Genomic DNA, 25,412 nt, shown 5'->3' with positions numbered 1-25,412 from the left:
TTTTTTCACCTCCCTTATGTGATTTACAAAATGAATTTTGAACTAATCAGAGAGGAACATTAAGAAACCAAATTATGATGATTGAGGTACAACAAACGGAGACACATACAATAAGCAAGAATTTTATCCCTAGTAACAGGTCTCTTGCTGTTTTTATGTGTGTACTGCTGGTGCTCCCTCTGAGTGCTGAGTTTATTCTAGTTCCAGACCATAACTGTAAACTCAGTTAGCATCCCAAACCAAGTCTTCCACTGATCTAATATATTTGGAGAATCTTTCCCGTTATAGAATGGTTCTGCATTCCCCATAACCTGGTCACTGAGGGAGGTGCTTACTTGAAGGAGTCCTTAGAAAATGTTTTGACAAATAAGATGGAAAAATAAAAGAAGTTTGCTGTTTTTGGGGAAATGTTTCTCAAAGGATAACTGTCCCCTTTGCATTTGTTCACAATCCAATTTTCCCTGAACCTTCATCCCTCTATCCCCTTCATTCTTACATATTTGTCTCCACAAATATATAAACCCACCCTTCATCTCTCAACCAGCTCTATCCTACCATTCATCCTTGTACAAATATTTAAGCAGGCTTCCCCCATCATCCCTCATGCCTCCCCCACACAAACAAACACACACACACACCTTTGCGATCTATGATCCTTAATGCATCTCAGTACAGTTCTCTTGAAGATCAGGAAGCAAGCACGGAAATATGGAAGGATCCGAATAGGGGTATATTAGAAAGAACGCAAAGGCTAGAGATAGAGAGCAAGACTAAGGGGAAACAATGCACAGCAAGAAAAAGCCTACAGTTTAGTGGCCTTGTGGCAGTCAGGAAGGATAATGCAATTTTTCCAAGAAAGTGAAAGATCTCCTTACTCAGATGAGATGATAAGTCTAAGCTAACAAGGAGCTCTACTGCGATTAAAAGTGGCAATCAGAGAAGGTGGTAAATAAAAGTGAACATTAAAATAATATCTGCCTGCAGGTAAATGTGCAAGGAAGGTAAACTGCACATAAAATTTAAATAGAATGTACCTGTGGTGCCATCTAGAGGATCAGATATTGCACTATGGAGGTGTAACAGTGGCACCTACTGTTGGGAGGACTGAAAGTATCATAACATTTATACTCTGTTTAAAATCCAGGCATGGTGAACATGGGTGTGATGAAACATTGGAATTGTATGCTAACTTTTAATAGAATTCATTGTACTAGTGCAGAGGAGTTATTCCAGTAATTTTGCCAATACTTATCACAGCTAACATCATAGATACAAGTTATTGGTCATTACCACATTGTTTATTTGAGTTTACTGTGGACAATCTGGGTGTTGTGCTTCCCACATTACAACAGTGACTACATTTCACTGGCTGTGAAACTCTTTGGATGACCCAAGCCCACTAAAGGCACTACATGAATGAAACTTTTTTCCTTTTTGGCATATCAGCTGAGCCATGACTAAACCATGGACAGGAAGGAGAAAACAAATGATCCCCTAATCATATTTACCTGACATATACATATATTCTTTCCATTGTTATTCACACATATTAAAACACATCTCCTTCCCATTTCCTCCTTTATTGGAATCCTTATTTCCCAAGTATCTCATGTTTCAAACTTCTCTTGCAATCATGAAAGCCCATAATATTATTATCCAGTTGATGCAGAACTGAGAGATTATACCAATTGAATAGGGTGGGAGTTCTTCTTCCAGAAAAATGTCTATGGGTTGAGCTAATATTTCATTTAGTACCATAATAGGGTTAGAAAGTAAAAGCATGGAAATTTTTCCACTCGTGGGACATACAAAACCAAAAATCGTAAATTTGAATGAGTCACTAATAAATCTAATGGGGAATTCTGGGAAACTTCTTTTACCCAGAGACTATAGTATGATATAATAGTTATACCAGGAACAGTTGAAGTGAATTGCATGGATGTATTTAAAGGGAAGTAGATAAACATGTAAGAAAGAAAGGAATAGAAGATTATGCTGATAGAGTTAGGTGAAATGGTATAGAAGGCCCATGTGGAGCATGAGCATATTTGTCTTTATCTGTGATATATTTTATTTTACCATTCCTATAGCAATTCCGATGCATATTTTACTTTTTTTCATTTAATTTTGTCAATGTTCAGTTTCTGTGTATTTCTGCAGAAACAATGATTCTGAAATTCGTGGAGCCAGAATGGAAATACTCTGGCATTAAGGTGAGGTGAGGCAGAATCCGACCTAACAGGACTGAGTGCATTTTCATTTGCTTCAAAGGAGTTGCTTAATGCCCTCATCCATAAAACACGTTTCCCTCAATTCATTCTCACTGTTACCTGGGACACTGAGTGTCATTGGTGTACAATGCTGCAGGGAAGATGTGTTTCCAAGTTCAAAGACTGGCTTTGGAGACACAATTAATTGCAGAGACAGTCAGAATAAACAAATAGAGAGTTTTACAATTTTTGCCTCTCACCCTGAATAGGAAATGAATTCCCTCCTGATGAATTTATCTGGGGGTCCAAGATAGAGTGTGTCCGACGGTTTATGTTGCACAAGTCCCCAGAGAATGGGGCAAAAGTGTACTCAACATTGCCCTCAGCCTGATGACCACCTTTGTGCAGGGTTGTATCAGTCGGTGTGTGGATATAAAGTACCTGGCCACCAAGTGTCACTACGTGCTAAGGTTCTACCTGTCCGCTGTGTTGAGGAAGATAGGCCTGGTCCTGTTACCGTGCAATGTCCCAGTCAGCTGGACATTGCCACACTACCAGTCCTTTGTGGAAGAGTACTTCCAAGTAAACACCTTTGACCACAAGTCCATCAAACAGTGGTCAGTGCAGAACATCCCGCAGATACTGCGGGACAGGGACACCATGGATACGGTGGGGTGGTTCCCTGAGCAGACTGTCCAAACCATCTGGCAGAACACCTCATCACCAGATCTGACCAACAAGCACCAAGACCTCTCTTAGCTGGCAGTGAAAGGGGCCCTCACAGTCAGATCCTTCCTGTACAGACGACACATCATCCCCAGCACATGCTGCCCTCAGGACGGCTGTGGTGGGGAAGAGACTTTCACTCACCTCTTTGCAGACTGTGGATTTGCAAAGAGGGTGTGGAGATGTGTCCCGGTTCATCCCCACACACTGAGACAGACATCAAGTGCTGCTAGAAAGCCATCAACTTGGTGAAAGGCACCCTTTGGTCTGCCCGAGACTTGTTGGTCTTCCAGCACAGCGAGATGTCTGTAAGAGAATGCTGCCGACTGACACAGTCTAGGCTGCAGGAGTACATGCTGAGGGACACACTGAAGCTCGGTGCAGGCAATGCTAAGTGTCTGTGGGGAAGGACCACAGTATAGGCTCCTTCCACTACCGCACAAGGAGGGGCGGAGTTGGGTGGGGAAGCCCCTCACACAATGAAAAGGGGCCACACGAGCGGCATGGTGCTATGTTTATTTGTTTGTTATTGTTTTTTTAAAAACATATTTACACTATTGAATGTAATGACCATGAATTTAAAAGTTTTGTTTTACTGTTTCTTCCTTTGTATTTTTTTATTATGAATCACATTTATTTTTGAAATTAAAAAAATCACATTACAGCAAATAAGATCCTCATGTATTGATGGGATAGTTGGAAAGATGTATGTTATGATACCATGGCAGAGGAGGATTGACATCTCTTTAACACAGCCAGAGAAGTAAATAAAAATAAATGTAAACTTTTTATTTCAGACCTTGTCTGGACTCAGTCATTTCCGTGTTGAGTTGGCATGAGGGAAACACAATCCATTCCTTGCTCAAGTCTCCCTGTAAAAATTGTAGTCAGATCCCAATGATATCAATAGAGCCTTAAAGGCATATATTTAAATAAAGGCCCTGAAGATTTTGGGTGATCCCTTTAGTCCTACCTGCTGAGATTCAGGCGTGCAAGTAAAATAAAAGTTGTTACTAATATTGTTTATATAATTGTTTATTTTATTTGAGCTAGCTGTAAATAAAATGATTTTGTAGAAAAAATACCCACAATGGAATGTTGTATTAAATAAATATTTAAGAGAAGAATGTTAAAACTACGAGTATTGAGGCAACAGTTCTCAATGAATATGAAAGAGCTAGTTTGTCGAACATACCCAGCAGCTCTACTATAATATATGGATTTGCTGTCTGGTTTTCAGGCATTTGGCAATTTATTTCAGAATTTAGTAAGTCAGCATATTTACTCTCTAAGCTTTTTTCCATTCCAGGTTTTTGGGTATTGATATCACAGGCAAGGCCTACATTAATTGCCCTTCCCTAATAGTTCTTGAGAAAGTGGATGTGAGCTGCCGTCTTGCAATCCTTGCGATGGAAGTATTCACACACTATTGTTAGATAGGGAGTTCCAATACTTAGATCCAGTGATAATGAATGAACTGTGATTTATTTCAATGTCAAAATGGTAAGTGATTTGGCAAGGAACCTGCAGGTGATGGTGTTCCCATACACCAGATGCCTTTGTCCTTCTTGGTAACAGATGTCTTAGGTTTGGGAGATGATTTCAGAGAAGCCTAGGCAAATACCTTTGTGCATTTTATAGATAGTGTACACCATTGTCATGATGTGGTGGAATAAACACTTAGGATGATGGATGAAGTGTTAATCAAGCAGGTTGCTTAGTCCTGGATAGTGTAGAATTTCTACAGTATTATAGTAGTTCAGTTAATTTACTAGTCATTGGTAAACACCAGGATGTTGACAGTGGGGCATTTGGTGACGGTAATACTGTTGAACATCGAGTATAAATGGTTAGATCTCTCCAGATGGAAACACTTGTTGCCTGGGAGTTGTGCATTACAAACGTCATTTTCCACTTATCTATCCAAGCCTAATGTCCTGATGCAGGGTTTCGACCCAAAAAGTCAACAATTTCTTTCCTCCCACAGATGCTGCCCGACCCACTGAGTTCCTCCAGTAGACTGCTTGTTACTCCAGATTCCAGCATCTGGACTCTCTTGTGTCTCCTGAATGTTATTCAGGTCGTGCTGCATGGAATACTTCATCATCTGAAGAACTGCAAAATAGAATTGATGTTCAGTGACTGTTGCCAGCTCTGAATTTGTGATAGTACTTCTCCACTTCTGACCTGAAAATGAAGCAAATATGGTTGGACCAACACACATAAGTAATGTCTTGGAGTTGGAATCTCCAACAACCACAACTATCTTCCTTTTGTGAGATATGCCTTCAACCAAAGGATTGCTTTCCCCACTGATGCCCCATTTAAATGTGAAGAGATTTTACCTCTAACATGCTTTCAGGCAGTAAGTTCCACATTGACTTCAGTTTTACCAAAGCTCCTTGATGCCACTTTCAGTCAAATGCTGTCTTTATGCTAAGGGCATTCACACAGATTTTCCAGGTGAAACCCAAACTAAGTATTAGTAAGTAGATTATTTCTGGGTAAGTGCTGGTTGATTAAACTTTTGATGACACCTCCCACCACTTTGGTGATGACTGTATGCTATTATTGTGTGGTAATTGGGAAAAAATTGGATTTGTCCTTTTAGTGCACCATACCTGGGCAATGTCCCACAATGCATGGTTTATATCAGTTTTGTAACTTTACTGTAACGATTTATCTGATATTTGGAATGTGATAGTGCCTTTTTCAACCTCAGCACACTCCAAAACAGTCCATCTCCTATTTATGTATTTTTCAACCATGGAATCATCAACGTTTATGAACAAAAGGAAAGCCATTATGTCCATGCTGGTCACAAATGCATCTATTCAGGTTTCTCCAGACACCCATTTAAATGTGAAGAGATTTTGTCTCCAATATACTTTAAGACAGTAAGTTCCAAATTGACACAGCTCTTGGAGTGAAAAGTCCCCTCTAATCCTCTACCAACTAATGCAAATCTTCATTCACTCATTATCTTGCACTCTACCAAGGAAAATAGGTTCTTCCTGTTCATCATATCTAGTCTTTTTAGAATTTAATGCATGCCAGTTAAATACCCCCTCTGCCACCACTGCCCTCCCCCTCCCCCCAGTCTCCATTATTCCAAAGTAAACAACCCCAGTTTGGTCAGATCTCCTCACAACTCCAATTCTTCAGCTCTGGCAGCATCCACGTTAGCTTCCTCTGCATTCTCTCTGGTGCTATCACATCCTTCCTGTGGTGTGGTGACTAGAATTGCACACAGTACTGAAGCTGTGGCTTAACTATTGTTTACTATAGCTTCAGCATGACCTCCCTGCTCTTATAATCTGTGTCTTAGGCTGTAAAATATCCCACATGACTTTTAAAGCACTTTATCTGCTTGTGCTTCTACCTACAGAGACCTGTACAGATGTGTTCCAAGATCCCTCTCTTCCTCTATATTTAGTTTTCTCACATTTATCATGTATTTCTTAGCTTGCCTTGTCTTAAGTGTGGTTGCTGTTGCTGTTGCTGTTGTAAGATAGGAAATGTGGCTGTGATTTCAAGCATAACTAGACTTCACAAACAGAAATGAGATCAGGAAGAGATATTCTACTTTGGGAGTTGGCTAGTAAGTAAACATTCACCAGAACAGCAGAGATAACTCTCCTGGTATTCTTCAAAAGTGACAGTGACCTTTTACATTTAAAAAGGGCAACAAATCTGGAAGTCCAACATCAATAATAGGTAAAATAATAGAACAACTTGAACTTACCTTTGGCTCAGTTTGGGTCCATAAGGACTTCAGCTCAAAATCTAAGCTCAGTTCTTGTGGATTATTCTTAACACTACACTTATGATGCTATTGGGCCCCACGGCTTTCAGCGTTTGTCCCCATACCTTCTGAAGTTATACGACATGAACTCAATTGGCTGAGTACTGACATCTGTCTGAGGAGGGATTTGAGAAGAAGTCAAGTAAGGTTGCCCAATTCCAACATTTGGCCAAAGGCACTTGAAAATATCAGTACTTGGCCCTTGCATTCATGTGATGGGCCATGCCAGAGTTGAGGATGGGGATGGTCATGATGCTTTCTCTTCTGCTTGTTCACCACTATTTTCAGAATGATTCTTACAAATACTGAACTTTACTCTGATCGTTTCTCTCTATTTGTGTTGACTGACCTACTGAATGTTCCTAGAATTTTCTCTTTTTTGGTTTGTATTACAAGTATCTGGAATTTCTTTTTGCTTGTCAGCTACAGTCTACCATTTTTGGTGTTTGATATCCAACCAGTCCAGTATTGTGGCTTCACAAGGTTAATATAACATTCTGATGTTTTGTTGACACTGCCAGTTTCTTGTAGATGTATGTGAGCTTCAGGTGCATATCAATGTGGAAGTGACAGAGTTTCTCCAGTGTTAGGACCCAATTTTACATTCTAGCTGACTGATCCTAGTGGCACGGTAGTGTAGCAGTTAGCGCGACACTATTACATTGCCAGCGATCGGGATTTGATTCTTGTCACTGTCTGTAAGGAGTTTGTACGTTCTCCCCGAGTCTGCATTGGTTTCCTCCGGGTGCTCCAGTTTCCTCCCACATTCTAAAGACGTACAGGTAGGTTAACATGGGTTTAAAATGGTCAGTGTGGACTCATTGGGCTGGAAGGGCCTGTTACTGTGCTGTATAAATAAAGTTTTTTTTTTAATTTGAAATGGTCTTTGACCTTTTTCATTGTAGATTTCACAGAGTGGGTTGTGGTTCCATGAGTCGTAGAATTGTATTAATGCTTAGGTGGGCTATGGGCCTTCACTGACTTTTATTATAATCTTAAATTTAGTAGGCAACTTGTGTTACTTCTTCTCTATTAACATTATTAGTTAGGAAAGTTCTATGTATCCATGTAAACATTTGTGCATAGAACAAGACAAGCAAAGTTCAAGTTAAAGCTGTGGCAACACAATGTAATAGCTAAATGTGATTTTGACCATTCCTGTGTAATGATGAAGTGAACTTGAAACTTGTGTATCACTCAGAATACCCCTCGGAACTGTCTTGAAGCAATTTGCATGGAATGAGTTACACTGACATGCAGTCATTGTTAGTGGATAGTCTTAAATTTGCATATATAGCAATGACAACTTAATTTAGTTTTGGCCACTTTCACTGGTGAAGTCAAGACACTGGTAAAACTTCCCGCTGTGCTGCGCATGCTGTGAAAATGTGTTGTGGAACAAATGTCATTCAAGGCAGCTATACATTGATTTATAACTTTGTTTAAATATAGTAGTTGTGAAATACTGTGTACAAAGACAGAGTATACAATAATGTTGCACGGATTTCTGACATGCTTATATCCATGAAACATATGAATATGTAAATTGTTTCAACACAACAACAAATTATAGACCACAAGACCATAAGAACAAATTATTTACCCAAGATACTTTATTGAAAGTCTGTCAGGGATGAAGGCTTATTAAGTCACACAGAACTAAGACGTGCAGAAGTTTTCTGCTTTATATTGATTTTACTATGTGTAGATTACTGGGTTCAAATTTATCTCCCACTGCTCCTGATTAATTTACAAAAAAAGTTTGTTGTACAATGAGGAAGAATGCGCTCTGCTCTTTTCAAACTGAAGAAAGTGGAGAGAAGCTGAACTGGAAGGCTTCCATTAAGACATCAGATTTACGCACATGCTGCTCACCTTCATTTCACCGCATGTTTGTTAATGTTGAACTTTTACTGTGCACTGCCATTAAACGGACACAATGGGCATTTTTGTCTGTCAAGTGTTCCTGAAATCCTGATCTCCTGAAGATATTTTTATTTCAAAATAAACTTTATTCATAATTAAAAAATATATACAAGGAGAAACAGTGCATTACCTTTACATTCATGGACAATTCATTCAGTAGAGTTAGCTTATTTTTAAAACCCAGCAATTGACGTCCGTCTCTGTGTGTGTCCCTGGGGACAGCCTGTAGATCAGAAAGTCCTCTGTTATACAGCTGCTCGGGATGAACCGTGACGAAGACCCTTGCATTTTTCTCCACACCCTCTTTGCAAACCCTAACTGTATGTGAGATTTCATGAATCCTTACTGTATGAGAGATTTCACAAATCCAAATTTTCCAAAGGACAGTTGCAGTGTGCAACCTCTTATATTGCTCACCTCACCTGCTAAGGCCAAAAGAATTTTGGCCGAGGTAACCGTTTCAGGGGATGGGAGGACTTTCTGTTTTGATTACGTCAGCAGGATTGGTCCATTCATATTTTCAAACTGAACCAGTAACACGACGGGCGCTAGGACCCAGGATCTACATTTGTGGTCCGACAAACAGCGGTATTGGCAGAGGGAAGGGGGGGGGGGGTGGTGAAGAAAAGCTGCTAAAGTGGCATTTTAGAGCAGGTTTTTCCGTCTGAGTCTTGAGCACATGAATTGGGTACCTGGGCCCTCGCCAGCTTCTTTAAGAACACATGTCTTTGCTGCCTTTGTCCCAAGTGAACTTTGTGACAGTGCCCGAGATCCTGCCCAGTCTGGGAGGGCTGTATGAGGCGAGTGACCGTCTGCCGGAAATCTCCCACGTCCTGATCCCGGCTCCCTCTATATTATGGTGCTGATCTCCCCCATCCAGTCTGATGAAAAGATCGCAAAGTTATCTCACAGTCTGCACAAGATGACAAGAGGACTTGGGCGCAGTCGTTTTGCAGCGAGACTGCAAATACTGTATGTTTTTATCAGCGTAACCGATGCATTCGTAGCATGGAAAGATGGTGAGAGTTTTTGTTTAAAGATATCTATTTTGGTTCTTAAACGTACTATAACTTCTGTGTGTTTTTTCTAATATTCTATGGGCAATGCAATTCCCTTGCTATCACGCCGTGCCCGTTGCTACAAATACTCTTTGCTTTGAGTCATCCATTGGCCGTTACACCATCTGGCTCCTATTTGAATTACTCAAAATACACTGGGATCAAACTTTTCTATTGTGCTGCAGATCAGTTGCACAGTTTACTTTGGTATCCCGAGAGAGATATATTGAACCGATGTGATTCGTGCCCATGTAACTATGAACGAGACTGGTTTTCTGTCTTTTGGTTTACTCCTAGCGTAAGAATATTGAGTCGGCATCGCTTATAGAGCAAAGCAGTTCTGGTGTGTTGAAAGTTAAGCGCTCCGTTGGAAATCTAATGACCATTGGAAGGAGCTAGGAGTTGGAAATACTTTATCACCAGTTTTTTAATGTTTGTCCAGTTAACTCCTGCGCACTTATAAAAGCTGGAAACTATTCACTTTTTAAAGTAACTGGAAACTTAGCAACAGAGTGACTTGTGTGGAACTTTTGGATGGAATCAGCGTTTGAAATTGAATGCGAGATACTGTGTAATTCGCTAACTCACTGATTTGGGATCATAAATTGGCACGATTTGATTGCGTGTACACTTCTGAGATTATTTTTATGCTGCGAATGAGATGTCAGCAATAGATCCTCTCTCGCTCGATCCTTCAATGAGTGGCCAATGCGGATCAATATTTAGGTCTAAGGGATCCGCCTGCGGACACACACTAGTTCCCTCTCCCAATTCACTGTCTTTGTGCTTTAGAGAAGAGCATCGCCCTTTTCTTAACCAACACACAGTGAGAATGTGAAGTTAACTTGAAACACTTTCCAGTATTCTCTGATGATACTTAATTACACCAAACACTAGTTCCAGCGGTGTTTCATTAGAACAGAAGTCACCTTATACTTACCTTGGTCATAATTATATGTTAGGGGTTAGCTGGAGGAAACTCACTTATTGGATTTGACAGGTTTTACCTTTTATCAAAAATGAAATCAAAACATCAGCTCTTTCGTAGGCTGTAGAATCAATAAAATATTCCCCGTTTCTTTCCTCATTTGGACATATGATGCAAGGCTTATCAACTCATTTGGCATTTCATCTAAAAGGCTAATTGCTTCTCCAGATCAGGCAACTGCAGTAATCAGGTTTTTCTTTCACTATGCAATGAAAATGAATGCACAAAATAGAACAAGAATTGAAGCTAATTTTATTTAAAATTGTTCCAATCATTCCTAATGGACTTCTAAAGCAGAGTTTTGGCCTTTGGAATTTTGCAAACCGAAGCAGGTGAGGATCCAATTAGTTCTCATTCAAATATATGTTCAATATTTTGCATAAGGAAGCCAAGTGAAAGCTACTTTATTTAACATCAGTATTCAATTTCATTTGCCATATACTGTCACTTGGTTAATCAATAGTGGGAACTGTTGTGTTCCTTTTTATATGAAGTTCAATATTTTTATTCCAACATCAGTGAGATTAATAATTTTAAAAGATGCATGCTGTCATGTCGGATGATGCCAACCAGTCTGCTGTGTTGCAGAGTGAGACAAACTTATTCCCCTGACTCTGTAAACAAAGAGTTTTCTGCTTTAGTTAGGCTGGCTTGGGGAGATGCTGCTAAGAGGTCAGGCACTTTCCTTCAGGGAATGAGCAAAAGCCAGAGGAAGATTCTCTAGAGCCTCTGTCACATCCCTTTTAAATAGAGTCATAGATCATACAGCACAGAAATAGGCCTTTTGGCCTACTGAGCCACACCGACCATCAAACACCCATTTATACTAGTCCAACACTATCCCATTTTATTGTCCCCACATTCTCGTCGATTCTTCCCAGATTCTATCACTCCTCTGCACACTAGGGGTGATTTACAGTGACCAATTAACCTACCAACATGCATGTCTTTGGGATGTGGAAGGAAACTGAAGCTCCTGGGGGAATCCCATGTGGTCACAGGCAAAGCATCTAAACACACAGCATCGAAGGTCAGGATTCAACTCAGTTTACTGAAGCTGTGAGGCAGCTCTACTAGCTGTGGCACTGTATTGCTGTTGTTCACTGAAGAACATGAGTGGATGGGCCTTAAATGATGTCCACAAGACAAAGTTCCTCCACAAACCTGCTGCTGCTGAACAATACCACCTCCCAACAATAAAGGATCCTGGGAACCGTGAACCACTTCATATTTCTGTGGGACCCACTATTCAGTGAAGGCATTCATCGATCATGACATTCACCACCTTCTGAAGCTCAGACCTAAGAAAAAGGTTATTGTCTACTGAACGTTGTGATCCTTGCCCTTCTATACACTTTTGAGACAAGGATTACCAGCATCAATCAACTTGAAGTACTAGAGTGGTACCACAAAAGATGTGTCTGCAAAATCTTCCAAATCCACTCCTAGGGTAACCAAACCAGAAACCCCAGAACCTATAAATTGGGTCCATTTATGCATACTTCACATGCTGAAATCACGCATAGAAGATTTCTTTTAGTTATATGATTTCCATCAAGAAATTGGATCAGCAGATCCTAAGTATGGCTGTTATTTTTCCCATGTCAGATGTGCACCTAATGATATCACAAGCCACACACAGCATGTTTCCTTGACTGCCAGCATGAATTGGAGCTTTTGTGTGTGACCTACTACCTTCGATGATCACTCACAAAGAAAAACTCTAAGCACCTTGCACAAGGATTAGCAATGAAGAGAGAATAAACGGGTTTGCATTATGACACAGCATCTGCCAGCTAAATTTTTAATGAGCATGGAGTATGCATCAGTGATTTTTTTTCACTGCCAGCAGCCATTTTGCAAATTACTTTTGATCTGCATTCTGTGATCACTGACTTCTTGATCAGCCTACACCTCGCAGCGAAGGGTGCAACTCGTTGCACCACAGTCAATCTCAGCAGATCATTGCATAGGGTAGCACAAGTACACAGGAGATTGCTGTGTCCCCCCTTGTCCTTCTTTCCATTACCTCCTGAACAGTCCTTACTGTAGCTGCTTCATGGCTGCTCAGGAGAATATGTTGATTACACACTTCCCAGGTATCAGTGCAGCGATGGTGGGGCAGCTACAAGGTCTCTGTGCACCTCCTGACAGGATCCGTATAACTCACGTTTTAAACAATGATTCTGTTTGTAAAATGCTGCAGCACTGCTTTTAACTGATCTTTGCAGGTGGTATGGGTGGACATTAATGCAATGCACAGCAGGTGGTTGGCACACCAAAAATATATGTAACCCTATCTCTGGGCCCAGAAGTCTATAAATTAGCCTGTTGGTCTTCTTTCCCAGCAATTAGTGATGCACTTTTCAAGAAATTGGCAGCCACGTCAGTTGTGCCAATGGCACAGATATAATCTGTCAGCAAGGGCAAGGTCAGGGAACAGAGAAAATATCCCGTATGATTGGGATAGCATTGCCTCCACTCCTGTACTCCTTAAATTCAACAATGTGTCATAATTGTGGCTGTTCATCCAGTGCTTTCCAAATGTAATCGCCTCCATACAATTTTTTCAGAATGCATCTTCAACAGTTTTTAAGTAGCATTCACAGTAAGAAGCAAAAGGTTACAGAGAACAGTATTCCCAAAAAAACCTGAGCAAGCCAGTGATATAGCAAAATATAAACAATTGAAGTGTTTCAGAAAAATGATTATTATTGTCTGGCAAGTTAGTATTAATTTTGAAACCCTTTTTGTTTTAGTTCAATTGTTCTTTAAACACAATAATAGTAACACTACCATATTACTGGCTTGCTCAAATTTCTTGGGAATATTCATCTCTGCTTGTAACAGTTTGTTTCTTACAGTGAAGAGCACTGAAGGTGTATTTTGGCAAATTTTATAGAGGTGATTACATCTGGAAAGTGTTACTAGTTGTATGAATAACCACAATAATGACACAAGCATTGGCAAATTTAAGGGGTACAGGGGTGGAAGTAATGTTATTCCCAATCGTCATGGACATTTACTTGGATGCCTGACTTTGTCCTTACTGACTGATCATATCTGTGCCATTGGCATAACAAAACCGACTGTCACTTGATACCAAAAGGCATCAAGTATTTGTACAATCCAAATATTCAACTTCAGACGAGGGAAGCTGGTTATTTACCTAATCAGCAGCCGATGTCACCTTCTCCCTTCGACATCTCCAAAAAAAAATTCAATATTTCCAGGTTTATTTCCACTGCTGTGATGGATGTCACTGCCTCCCTACAGGTATTGGGGCCCTATGTCAGTTGTGCCCTTATAGGTTGTAACCTTACCTCAATGTTGGGAGGTTGTGGTTTCAAGTCCCACAGTGGAGAATGAAATACAATTTCTAGGTTGATAATCAATGTGGGAAGTATGGCATGCTGCTTTGTCAGCAGTGCCGTCACTCAGATGAGATGTCTTATTTCATCCTAAATGCTCTCTCAGAGGAACACTAAAGATTGTATGGGGCTGTTTCAAAGAAGTAAAGGGAAGTATTTTTTCTAATATCCTAGCCAATATTTGCCCATCAGCCAATCTCAGTAAGAAAAGATTATCTGTTCATTGTTGCATATAGCAGGTTCCAGGAGCTGTTGTATGCAAATTGCCACAATCTTATAGTATGACAATAAGTTCATTTCAAAAATGCTTATTTACCTGTGAAGCACTTAGAATGTTCTATGAAAGATGCATGAAAGATCGATATTAATGCAAGTCTTTACCTTCTTTGTTGACAAAGTTTGACAACACCACAGGTACGCTTCACTGTTAAGTCTAAGTGGTTTGTAATTGCACTTTTTTGGGAAGGTGATAATGAGAGAAGGAGAAGGAAGCTTCTATTGTTTAGCTCTCAAACGAGGTTGGGATTTGTTTGAAAATTAGATAGTAATTGCTAAACTATTGAGTTACCAATGCAACATTTTGCTTAAAACATGGTTAGAATGTGGAACTCACTGTTGTTTCAAGTAGAGATAGAGTCATAGAGTAATACAGCATGGAAACAGGCCCTTCAGCCCAACACATCCATGCCAACTATGGTGCCCACCAAGCTCATCCCATTTGTCTGCTTTTGGCCCATATCCCTCGAAACTCCTCCTATCCATGTACTTATTCAAATGTCTTTTGAATGTTGTTATTGTGCCTTCCTCAACCACATTCCCTGGCTCATTCCATATACACACCACCTCCTGCATGAAGAAGTTGTTACCCTCAGGTCTCTTTTAACTCTCTCATCGCTCACCTTAAACCTATGCTCTCTAGTTTTTAGTTCTCCTTCCCTGGAAAAAATACCATGTGTTCACCCTATCTATGCCCCTCACGATTTTAAACACCTCTATAAGGTCACCCCTCAATCTCCTACGTTCCAAGGAACAAAGACGTAGCCTGCCCAACTTCTCCCTATAACTCAAGCCCTTGAGTCCTGGGAGCATCCTCATAAATCTCCTCTGCACTCTTTCCAGTTTAATGATGTCTTTCCTATATCAGGGTGACCAAAACTGTACACAGTACTCCAAGTGCGGTTTCACCAATGTCTTGTACAATTGTAACATAACATCCCAACTCCTATACTCAATGCCCTGACTGATGAAGGCCATTGTATCAAACTCTTTCTTCACCACCTGTCCACCTGTGACACTGCTTTCAGCGAACTATGTGCTTGTACTTCTAGGTCCCTCTGTTCCACAACACTCCCTAGGGCCCTACCTACCTGGGGCAAGTCCTACCCTTGTTTGACTTCCCAAATGCAACACCTCACACTTATTTAACTTGAAAGCCATTTGCCATTCCTCTGCCCACTTACCTAGCTGATAAGGATTTCCCTGTAATTTTTGATAACCTTCTTCACTGTCTGTGATACCATCTATTTTAGTATCACCTGCAAACTTACTAACCAATCCTACCTATTTTAGAATCATCCGCAAACTTACTATCCAAGATGCTGTTTCTTCTTAGCCAGTTCCTCAGGATCGAGGACCAAGAATGACCTGGGCATCCACTCAGGCTTTGTGGGTTCTGTAGTGACTAATGAGGCTAATTATGGGAACCATGGGCTCTTCCACTGATAGAGCAGGTGGTGGGTGAGGGGGTGGGCAGGTTTGTGAGCTGGTCCTCTCCTTCCACCACTCATTCTCCTGATGCATGGCCTTGAGATGCTCAATAGCATGCTGTATGCATTTAAACAAAAGCAAGCTAAGTGTACAAAAGAGAGAAAAGAATAGAAAGATATGCCAATACAATGGGATAAAGCAAGGCAAGATGCCGTTCCAAGGGGCATAAGTATCGGCATTACTGTGAGGCCAAGAATTCTCTGCTGCAAGTTGTCTGAGGATTATTATGGGTTGACGACAAAACTGAAGTGATTTAACGTGCTTTTCTAGTTGGGCATCCAAATCAAAATCAGTGAACCGAGGTTAAGTAGAAGAGTCAAAATATTTATAAATCATCAGTTTGGCACTGTAAGACTTAATATAGTTTTTCTCTTTAAAAGCTATATAATTGTCTTATTAAATTATGAAGTGGTGCGAGAAGAGCTTTGTTTGTGATGTATCCTGATTAGTCATTTTCTTCACATTAATCCTCACAAAGGAGTTTTGTTTTACACTGTAAATAATTGTAAAATCAAAAGCACTTATATGGTTATTCAAGGCAGCGAATGTAGGGTATTAAAATCTACTTTGGGTACGGGGATGAAGGTTGGGGTTAAATGAGTGGGGGAAGTAAATTCCTCATTCATTTGAACTGATTAAATCAACAGAATTAAAACAGAGAAAAACACAGGGTGTACTTGCTTTCACTATGTATGCTGTTTGTCTTATAAACAATAGTTTAACAGTAAATTTTACTGAACAGAAGTATGGTCCAGCTGCACAAGACACGTACATGACAGTAGGTTGTGATTATGGTACTTGTATTTTTAGAAAAATACTTTTTTCCATAACAGTGGTGATGTACCAAGAATGACATATTCTGAAGTAGTATTGAATGTGTTCAGTTTCTGTGATACATTGATTCTGCTTTCATGTCAATGAAAGTGTAAAGTAGTCAGATAGTCTTGTGACTTTTAATACATCGTGGCATAACCCAAGATAGTCTCAAATTGCTTGTTTGTAATCTTCCTGTCAACATTCCCATTTGATTACATAAGTTTAGCCAATAAATCATTGACATAGCAATATACAATAGCTCAAAGCAATTCATATTCATATAGGTCATTTAGAATTTTCAATATAATAATAACAATTACATGAAAAATTAGAAATGAATTAAAAACAGAATATGCAATAAAAATAAAACAGTGAAACTTTTATGAGTGCAATAGAGATATTACAGAATTAATTTCAAATTAATATTAAACTCTACCAGGTTACGGCAGAGTTCACAATTCAAGTACGGTTGCATACTGAGCTCCCAGGCGACAGAAGATGTCTACTATCTCACAGCAGCCAGCAGCTCAGACCACTGGTCTCTTAAATGCTCACTTGTATGTACAGGCTGTACATAAATTGAGCATTTGTAAGCTGGGGAGAACCTGTACTGCATAGTTTAAGTAGACTTTAGCGTTTACATTGAGGAAGCACACAATAATTACAGTAGTCAATAAGGCATTATTAACAACATTGCTCCAATATTTTTTGGCTTTTGAAGAGGGAATCATCCTCTAATGTTGGTTTCTAAAGATTATAATATGCTTCCAAGGATTCATAAATATGTAGTGCAACTATGTTAAGGTTGTTTCTTTGTGAGATAGAATGTTTTATTTAAGTCAGTCCTTCTTAGCACTAATCTCTCTTAAGCTGTCCATCCAAGGAGTCTTCTCGTAACTTAGATCCCTGTAGATTATGTTCAAAGTTCTTGGATCAACTCCAGATGTGCTGGATGTTAAACTAAAATACCAAAGCTGGCAAGCATATTCTGCAGTATTTAATCACCTTTTTGAAGAATAATAAATCATCAGTATTAGAACTACAGCCCACACTAAGAAACCAAAATAAATGATTCTTTTGCTAACCTTTTTTGATCAATCTATCAATATTTTATTTGTCAGATTTAATTTTAATTCATTAGATAGCTTGATGCCAGTTAGCTCTTAAAGGGAGAAACGTTTCTGTTTGAACACCAGCTACTGTTAGTCTTGGAATTCCCAAATGATTAAATGCATTATTACAATTAAAGTGGCCTCAAGTTTTTGAATATTTTTAAGGACCTTGTGAATTCTTAACATTTTATATTACTCTGATGTGTTCTTGAAAAGTTTTATATTTTGGAACTTTGCTGAATCTTTCTACAAAGTGATTCAAGTATTGTCCTGCAATGGAACATTTCTTAGGAAAATGAAATTGAATTACATAAAAAAAAACAAATGTGTTTTGATAAGTATTTGTTTGATCCACTGTGCTATAATGTATTGTTTATTCATGCTTCTGTTTACTACCACTCTTTGGCCTCTTCCCCACTGATTTGTATTTTTTGTACTGGATCTTGCAAAGGCACGTAGGCCATTGGCATACAGTCTGAATAGGTAGTCCTGCATGGGGTTCCTGGTATTCCCAGGGATCCCACTAAGCTATTGAGCTTCCCACAGAGAGGCCTTGAGTAATGCAAGTAAAATGTTATAACCTGTCGAGCCCTCCGATTTCCCAGCCTCCCTGCTCATCCCTATTTTCATCCTTTCCAATATCTATCATTCCCAGTTTCCAGCCCACTTAGTCTTCCCAATCTGTTTGATCTCCAGCCTCTCTTCATCCTTCTCCTCCAGCTCTTGTGAAACTCCAGTTAAATTCAAAGGTGGGGCCAGTATGGGCTTGTACTGTGGGGGGTGTCAGCTCAGATGGGGACCCAGATTTGTCAGGAGATTGTGCTTGGGAACATGCTGGAAGGAATTGCAGACTCCTGGCGCAAAGCGACAAGCCAGCTCAGGCAACCCACCAGTCATCAGAAGATCCGGTCCATTGACTCTTTGCTGGGTTGTGGCTTCAGAGACTTGGGGTCCTCTCCAGTGTCTCATCCAAGTAACCATTCTTCATGATAATATAAACATGGCCATACATTTTTGCATGAGGGTATCAACGTCACACATAAATCTGCTCCCATCAGATATTTGCCACATGCATTTCCAACAGATATCAGCCATTGGCAGACAGCCTTGCTGCATTTTTTCTTTCTGACTCCAGACTAGATAGTATCAATTGTAATCCCTTATCGTCATTCTGATTGGGATCACCCAGTTCGCATATACAAGGATCAAACTTCAAATCCTTTGGAGACTAGAATTTCCATATGATTTTTGCCCTATTCTGAATGGAATGAAATCAAATTGCATGAATTTTTAAGCTTAAGTGATATGTGCATACAACTATTAGCCCTATACATTAAATTATCCATAGTTCTTGTGATGATTCAGCATTGTCTTCACCTGATGCTGTTCTTTCCAATAAAGCCAGTGATGGGGCCAACTGACAATTCTCTTTATTTGGGGTGTATGTCACACAGTGTCTAGATTCTCTGGCACACATAGGCACAGGAATCCACCATTAATCACCCAACAAGCAGTTAAATTAGGCTGCTGTCTGGGCCTGCCTTGCTGTTACAGCATTTACTTGAGTAACTATGGCTGAACGTCAATCAGTTGATCTGGCTTGTTGCTACTGTAGACGTTTCAATCAGTTAAATGAGGACAAGTGTCTAACAATCAGTTAGAGCCATGTACCTACACTGCAACAGCAGAAATAATCAACTCTTACATTATTTATGATTTCACTCAGGCCTCATTGGCCCTGCACTAGTTACAAATTGATAATGCGCAATTGCACTGATAATTTGCAGGACTTTGCTTTCAAGTTCATGCTGATGAGTTTCTACAGAAACTTGAGTAAACATACTAGCAATCTCCTGTACATTGTTGGTGCATATTGTTGATTGTGCCATCGCAGATACTCCAGCTCCTGGTTTTTCTTGCTTGGATACTTCCTTGTCCAAACGGGCCATCAAGCAGCTCTAATTTAAATTTTTATTTAAGCTATTTTACATCTCTGTTAGAGTTAATTTCATTTAGTGCACATTCAGTCCCCATTTCTCATTAAAAATCCCCCCCAGCTGATAAATTGATTTAAATCAATAAATGTCTCCAATTTACACAAACATGTAGACCTGTAATTTGCTTAACTGCCATTGTATTGTGCTGAAGCAGCATTTTATGTCATCATGAAGCTGATTGTGAAAGTCTCAGTTTGAAATCTTCTATTACATGATTTACAGGACAATGTAGTTGAGTTTTTTTTAGAGAACACTGCTGAATGTAAGTTTCAGGAGAGCATTCGCTCTCAATCTATTACAAGTTCTCTCAACTGCTGGCATTTAACCCAGCAGCTCCAATCTCAGCAGTCAGCTCTTTAAGGGTTGTACAACAATACAGCAGCACTCTTTCAGTCAGGGAGAATGTTACCAATTAACAAATACATGTCATATTAACGAAGTAGAATGTAAGGGGGTGGGGGGGAAGGGAGGGGAGTATGCAAACATACCCCTAGTGGCTTATAGTTGCATGGAACAGATTCTAAAGGATTGTGCCTGCAAGGGGCATGTTCTTTGTGCAAATGAGCTATAGCCTGCTCTGTCTGGCAGGAAGTTGCCAGGAGAGTCTCTACAATGAGTACTACTACATGTGCAATCTATGAATGCTTGCAGTTTGGGGAACACTGCAATCCAGGCAGATGATTCTGCCTCCACGTGTGGGCTGAAGGAAAAGCAGGCGAAGCCTCTCCTGGGATGTGGAGTTTGAGTAACCTCCCTATTGCTGCAGTGGACAGCAATCTATGAGATGTGGCAGAGATCAGCAGCAGCCTTGAATGATTCTGAGACCAGGAAGATTGACCTCCAAGGGCAAAGCAGTACAGGCACATCTGATGCTGCGTTTGGCATCACAGGAGGTCGTAATTCTCAGTGAGGACAGAGAATGCAGTTTGAGTTTTGGCCCTCTTAAGTGGCATGGTTTCAGATGAAGTAGGGGGTTAATAAAATGTTGTTATTCTGTGAATAATTAAGAACCATAATTTTTCAGATGAGTGAGGTTAAAACTGTGCTGGAAGACTCACTTTGACCATTTTACTATTTATGTCATTTGGAGGATTTTTATGCCAGATAAAAAATCTCTGGGGCAAACAAAAATCCTGCTGAAAAATCAGGTGCTGAATTTCTCCACAGGCAAAAAACAGCCATATAAATGTGTGCAACATCGGTGTACTCTCGGCTAAACTGATTTTCAACTGCACATCATTTTTTTTTGTTAAAGTACAAAGCAATTTTGAGGTGATAATGTTTCCAGATCTAAGTACAAGTTCTAAAGTGATTCTAAAATGCTGAGATGTGCTGAAAATGCTTGGGTTAATTTTTTTCTTCTCAAACCACAGCTTGGCTGAATCAACAGGTTGTGGGTTCTAATCTCACTGCAGACCTTGAGTGTTTAAGATTGCTTGAATGAGTGTTGCTTTGTTGGAGGTTTCATTCTTTGGAGGAAACTTTAAACTAAGGCCCCTTATTCAGGCACAACTGAAAGGATTCCATTGTATCACTGAAGAAGATTAAGGAGTTAGTGTCCTTATGAACATTCTTCAGTCATTTTCACTATCTTAAGTGAGTCTTTAATCTCATTTGTTGCCACGTGCAAATTGGCTGCTTTACTTCCTCACATAATTCAGAAATATACCCACCGTTATTAATTCATTGAATGCAATGTACTTTAAGATATTTGAGCAATGTATTGAAGGTACTGTATAACAAAAGTAATTCCTCTTTTAGCTCCTATCTACATGCATTGATAAAGGCCTGAATATATGATATCACAGTTAACTACGTGTGGAAAAAGACTTAAGTTAGTACTGATTATGGTTCTTTATATGCTGCAAGTGCAAAAGAGTGCTTTATATTTCTGTCCAGCACTTGCTTCTCCCATACCAATCTTGTTAGTTTTATAAATTACATATATACATTTCTGTTCCTTGTGAACATTTGCCATACACAAAATAAATTAGCTTATCTGTTCCATTGTTTTAAAAAGCCGACTCTTTCAGAGTGCTCCAATTTGACAACCATTTATTGATCCAGGTTTACTAGGGGAACTGTTAGAGATAAGAAAATGGACCTAATGTCCAAACATTTCAAATTGACATATTTTTGTTTGTTTTTTAAGATAAAACTTGACATACCAGGAGTTGCGTTCTCTCTTTAAAGTAGGACTTTCGTTGGTCTGTATCCCAATTTATAAAATAGTCTGACAAATAAGGGTGCCCAAGTCATTGTGGGACTGGTTTTTAAGGGGGTGGAACATGTGCACAAGGGGAAAGAAGTTGAGTGGAGAACTTGAAAATGTCCCTTGTCAATGACATAATTTCATGACCATGAAATGCCGTTCACCTGGCATTCTTTCCTAAAACCTCTCCATGAATGTTAACCTTGAAAAAGTAATTCTTCTGAAATAAAGTTAACCAAACAGAAATTCCTATTACTATTTTGCTAGATGTCAACTAACAGAGCCAATAATAAATGTTATCTGAGTTTCTTGACTCCATGGTAGCTGCTAAATGGTAAATCATGACTGCCCACATAGGAATTGATTGGTGCAAACTAAAATATTTTTTCTTTAAATAGGAGCTATTGGGTCTAAATCTGATAGCCTTTAAAAAGTTGTGGAAATCAATGAGCGATTAACTTGTGCCTGTTCAAGCTGAATGCAAGCAATATATAAACTTTATTCCTGTCTGCTAATTGTAATGAATGTAATGCATAGTTACTACTAAGAGGCTATTTTTTCCAAGTAGCCAAAGTCATACATACATATCACTAGCTAAAGTTAATCTGTTTTTCTTAAAAGAGAAACACATTGTAGTGGAGCAGGTAGTGCCAGTTGTCCTACAAATGAAGCTGACCTGGGAAATGGTGAAGAATGATACTACATAAGATAGAAAAGGTATGTGGTCTTTGATTGCTAGATTGGAAGTTTTTGTTGTAAAAGATGTCAAGGAGGAAGTGAACGCAGATACCCCTGGAGGTCAAGTCCTGAGGACCTGGTTAGATTCCCATAAGGAGTTCAGTTGGATTTCGCAGGAGGATGCCATGGTTCCATATGTTACTTGGCATTTCCCCATGTAAATGCCAACGACTTCAGGACTGCTTCATGTTGGAATGCGGAAGTCCCAAGAGCTACTTTTTTTTAACCTGATTGCTATTCATCATGGGTTCCTCACCAGCAATTTCTTTTACCCAATGCTAGCCTTTATGTTGGGGAACCTGCTTGAAGAACCTGTGCAGGTTGGATTCTGCTTCATTGAAGAGAACAGCTGTGAAGCACAAAGGCATTAGTACTTCTAGTTTTTTTTAATTAATTGAGATAATCTAAATGCTTTAGTAATTTTTATAATTTTAGCAGGTTTTGGATGTTTTGGAATATTTCAGATATTAAGAAATATTCAGTGTTTTAGTAGCTTTGACTGCTGGCTAAACCAGCAGTGAAACTTTGTCAATCTTTTCAGCAGCTTTAGAGTTGGGTTTGTTGTAGTTTATCTCCCTTTGTGACAGAATTTAGGAGTAGGAGGTGGGCCCAGCAGCCATGCAGAACTTCACCACAGAGCTTAGCACTGACAGCAGAAAGTGATTCAAGAATGGTAAGTAGCTCAGTGTTGAGAGTGGGTAGGTTGCCATTAACTGCAGATTCCAGACCAATAACCTTACAGATGTGATCAAGATAGAAGCACCTTCAGAAGCTACATCCTGTTTACTTCTTCACTTGATTTGAGAAATACTCAGGTCACCACAATCTCTTGCCTTCCAGCAATGTCTGTCAACCAGGACTTGTATCTGATATCCACATACTCCACCACACCCTCTCAAACTTTGCAGTGCCTGAGCCCTTCACCCATATCTTGCAGCTTGTGAACCTTGCCAGCCTTTGAAGTGTGACAAACCGTGTCAAGCAAATACACCGCACAACATTCATTGGCAATTTCCTTCTCTCTTGCAGGACAAGGTGATGCAAAAACAGACACAGTAGCAACCAATTGAAGGGAAGAGGAATGTCTGCATGTCCTGAGCCATATGATGGAGGCTGTGCTGACCTCAATAGGATGCTCAGAGCTGAGGCTGTGGCCAGTGCCACAGCTGAAATTGGCAAAGATGCCTGTATCCTCAAACTTAGATCCTACTTCTTACATCACACCTCCACGTCAGTCTTTTGTAAATCATGTAAGCATCCACCTCAGACTTTCCCTTCATCCTACACAGCAGCCAAACTCTTCTTTCTCATTTCTGATAACTAATTAGCTGGCCAGGCAGTGGAGAAGTAGGAAGAGGATGATGATGACAATGCAGTCACTTGATTTCAAACTCACAGCCATTGGCTTGGATACTAAAGATGGTGTAGATGCAGAATCTACGTATGATGACACAACAACAGTGGCAAAAAATATTGTCAGTGCCAAATTGCCAGATAACAAGACCTTGTGTGGTCTGCTGGAGCGGACTTGGGCATGGATTTTGGGGCAATCTAACTATTGTGCAAAGTTAAATGATTCATGCAAAGGGAGGTTTGCCTGAGAGCTTTTATTCTGTTTTAAGGAGCATGGAGGAGTCCGACACCAACTTGATACAAGGAGTTGCACAGAGCTTGAACCCCATTGATTCAGACATTTGCACATCTGGGATCAAAGCATCACAAATAAAATTAAGTTCAAGTTCAAGCTTATTGTCTTGGGCATACATGCTCAGGGTATAACCGCCATGAAAATCAGGTTTTTTTTTGCAGCAGCATCGTACATTATTAACATAACAAACAAAAATGACATAAACTGAAATTAACATAAATCTCGAGTGCTGCCGACTGCTGTCCTCATAGATTACAATGAGCGAAGGTTTTGTTGGGTCACCAGTCTGACAACCTGTGATAGCTAGAATGCACAGGGACAGCAGTTAGCCATGCTGTTTTTGCAGATATCACACTCATAGGAGTTTTCTTTGGGTATCCCAGGTGGAAAGGAGCTGGGCAACCAGCTGAAAACAAAAATGCTGGAAATATTTATTTGGGGCGGCACGGTAGCGCAGCAATCGGGGTTCGATTCTCGTCGCTGTCTGTGAGGAGCTTGTACGTTGTCCCGTGTCTGCATGGGTTTCCTCCAGGTGCTCCGGTTTCCTCCCACATTGCAAAGACGTACGGGTAGGTTAATTTGGGTTTAAAATGGGCGGCGCGGACTCGTTGGGCCGGAAGGGCCTGTTACCACGCTGTAAATAAAATTAAAATTAAAAAAAATGTCTGGTGGCATCTGTGGAGAGAGAAAAAGTTAATGTTTCAGTTTGATGACCTTTTACCAGAACCAGTTTACTTCTTTTCTCTCCTACTCTGCTGCTTATCATGTAGTTGGTGATGAGAGCTGTGCTCTCAAGATGAAGTCATGCAGATACAGCACACCATAATCAATCCTTACAGTTATTCTGCCAAGTACTGCAAGCTCCTCCTGAGCTATTCATGCAGCTGGACTGTTGTCATTTCATCACACTACTCGTCAACTTCATCAGGTTTTGCTTGGCTGCATGGCTTTCATTTTGTACCTGCTGCCTAGATCTGCAGTGTGTTGTGGAGTGGAGCAACACTCAGCCATGTTGCTTTCCAATAGCCACACCTTAGT

The 25,412-nt window shown here is 40.0% G+C and overlaps 1 protein-coding gene across 1 annotated transcript in view; it reads left to right on the top strand.

The window, feature by feature from the left end:
• Positions 1 to 9,334: 9,334 nt before the first annotated feature.
• The window catches only part of LOC127576999 (disintegrin and metalloproteinase domain-containing protein 12-like), a 279,055-nt gene continuing 262,977 nt past the window's right edge, over positions 9,335 to 25,412 (top strand). The window contains exon 1 of the mRNA XM_052027846.1: positions 9,335 to 9,686. Within this exon, the coding sequence (XP_051883806.1) occupies positions 9,524 to 9,686 (163 nt within the window). The 5' untranslated portion in view covers positions 9,335 to 9,523. The remainder of the gene's footprint in view (positions 9,687 to 25,412) is intronic.

This window comes from Pristis pectinata, chromosome 12, assembly GCF_009764475.1.
Source record: "Pristis pectinata isolate sPriPec2 chromosome 12, sPriPec2.1.pri, whole genome shotgun sequence".
Lineage (NCBI taxonomy): Eukaryota > Metazoa > Chordata > Chondrichthyes > Rhinopristiformes > Pristidae > Pristis > Pristis pectinata.
This window is presented reverse-complemented; position numbering and strand designations above follow the sequence as displayed.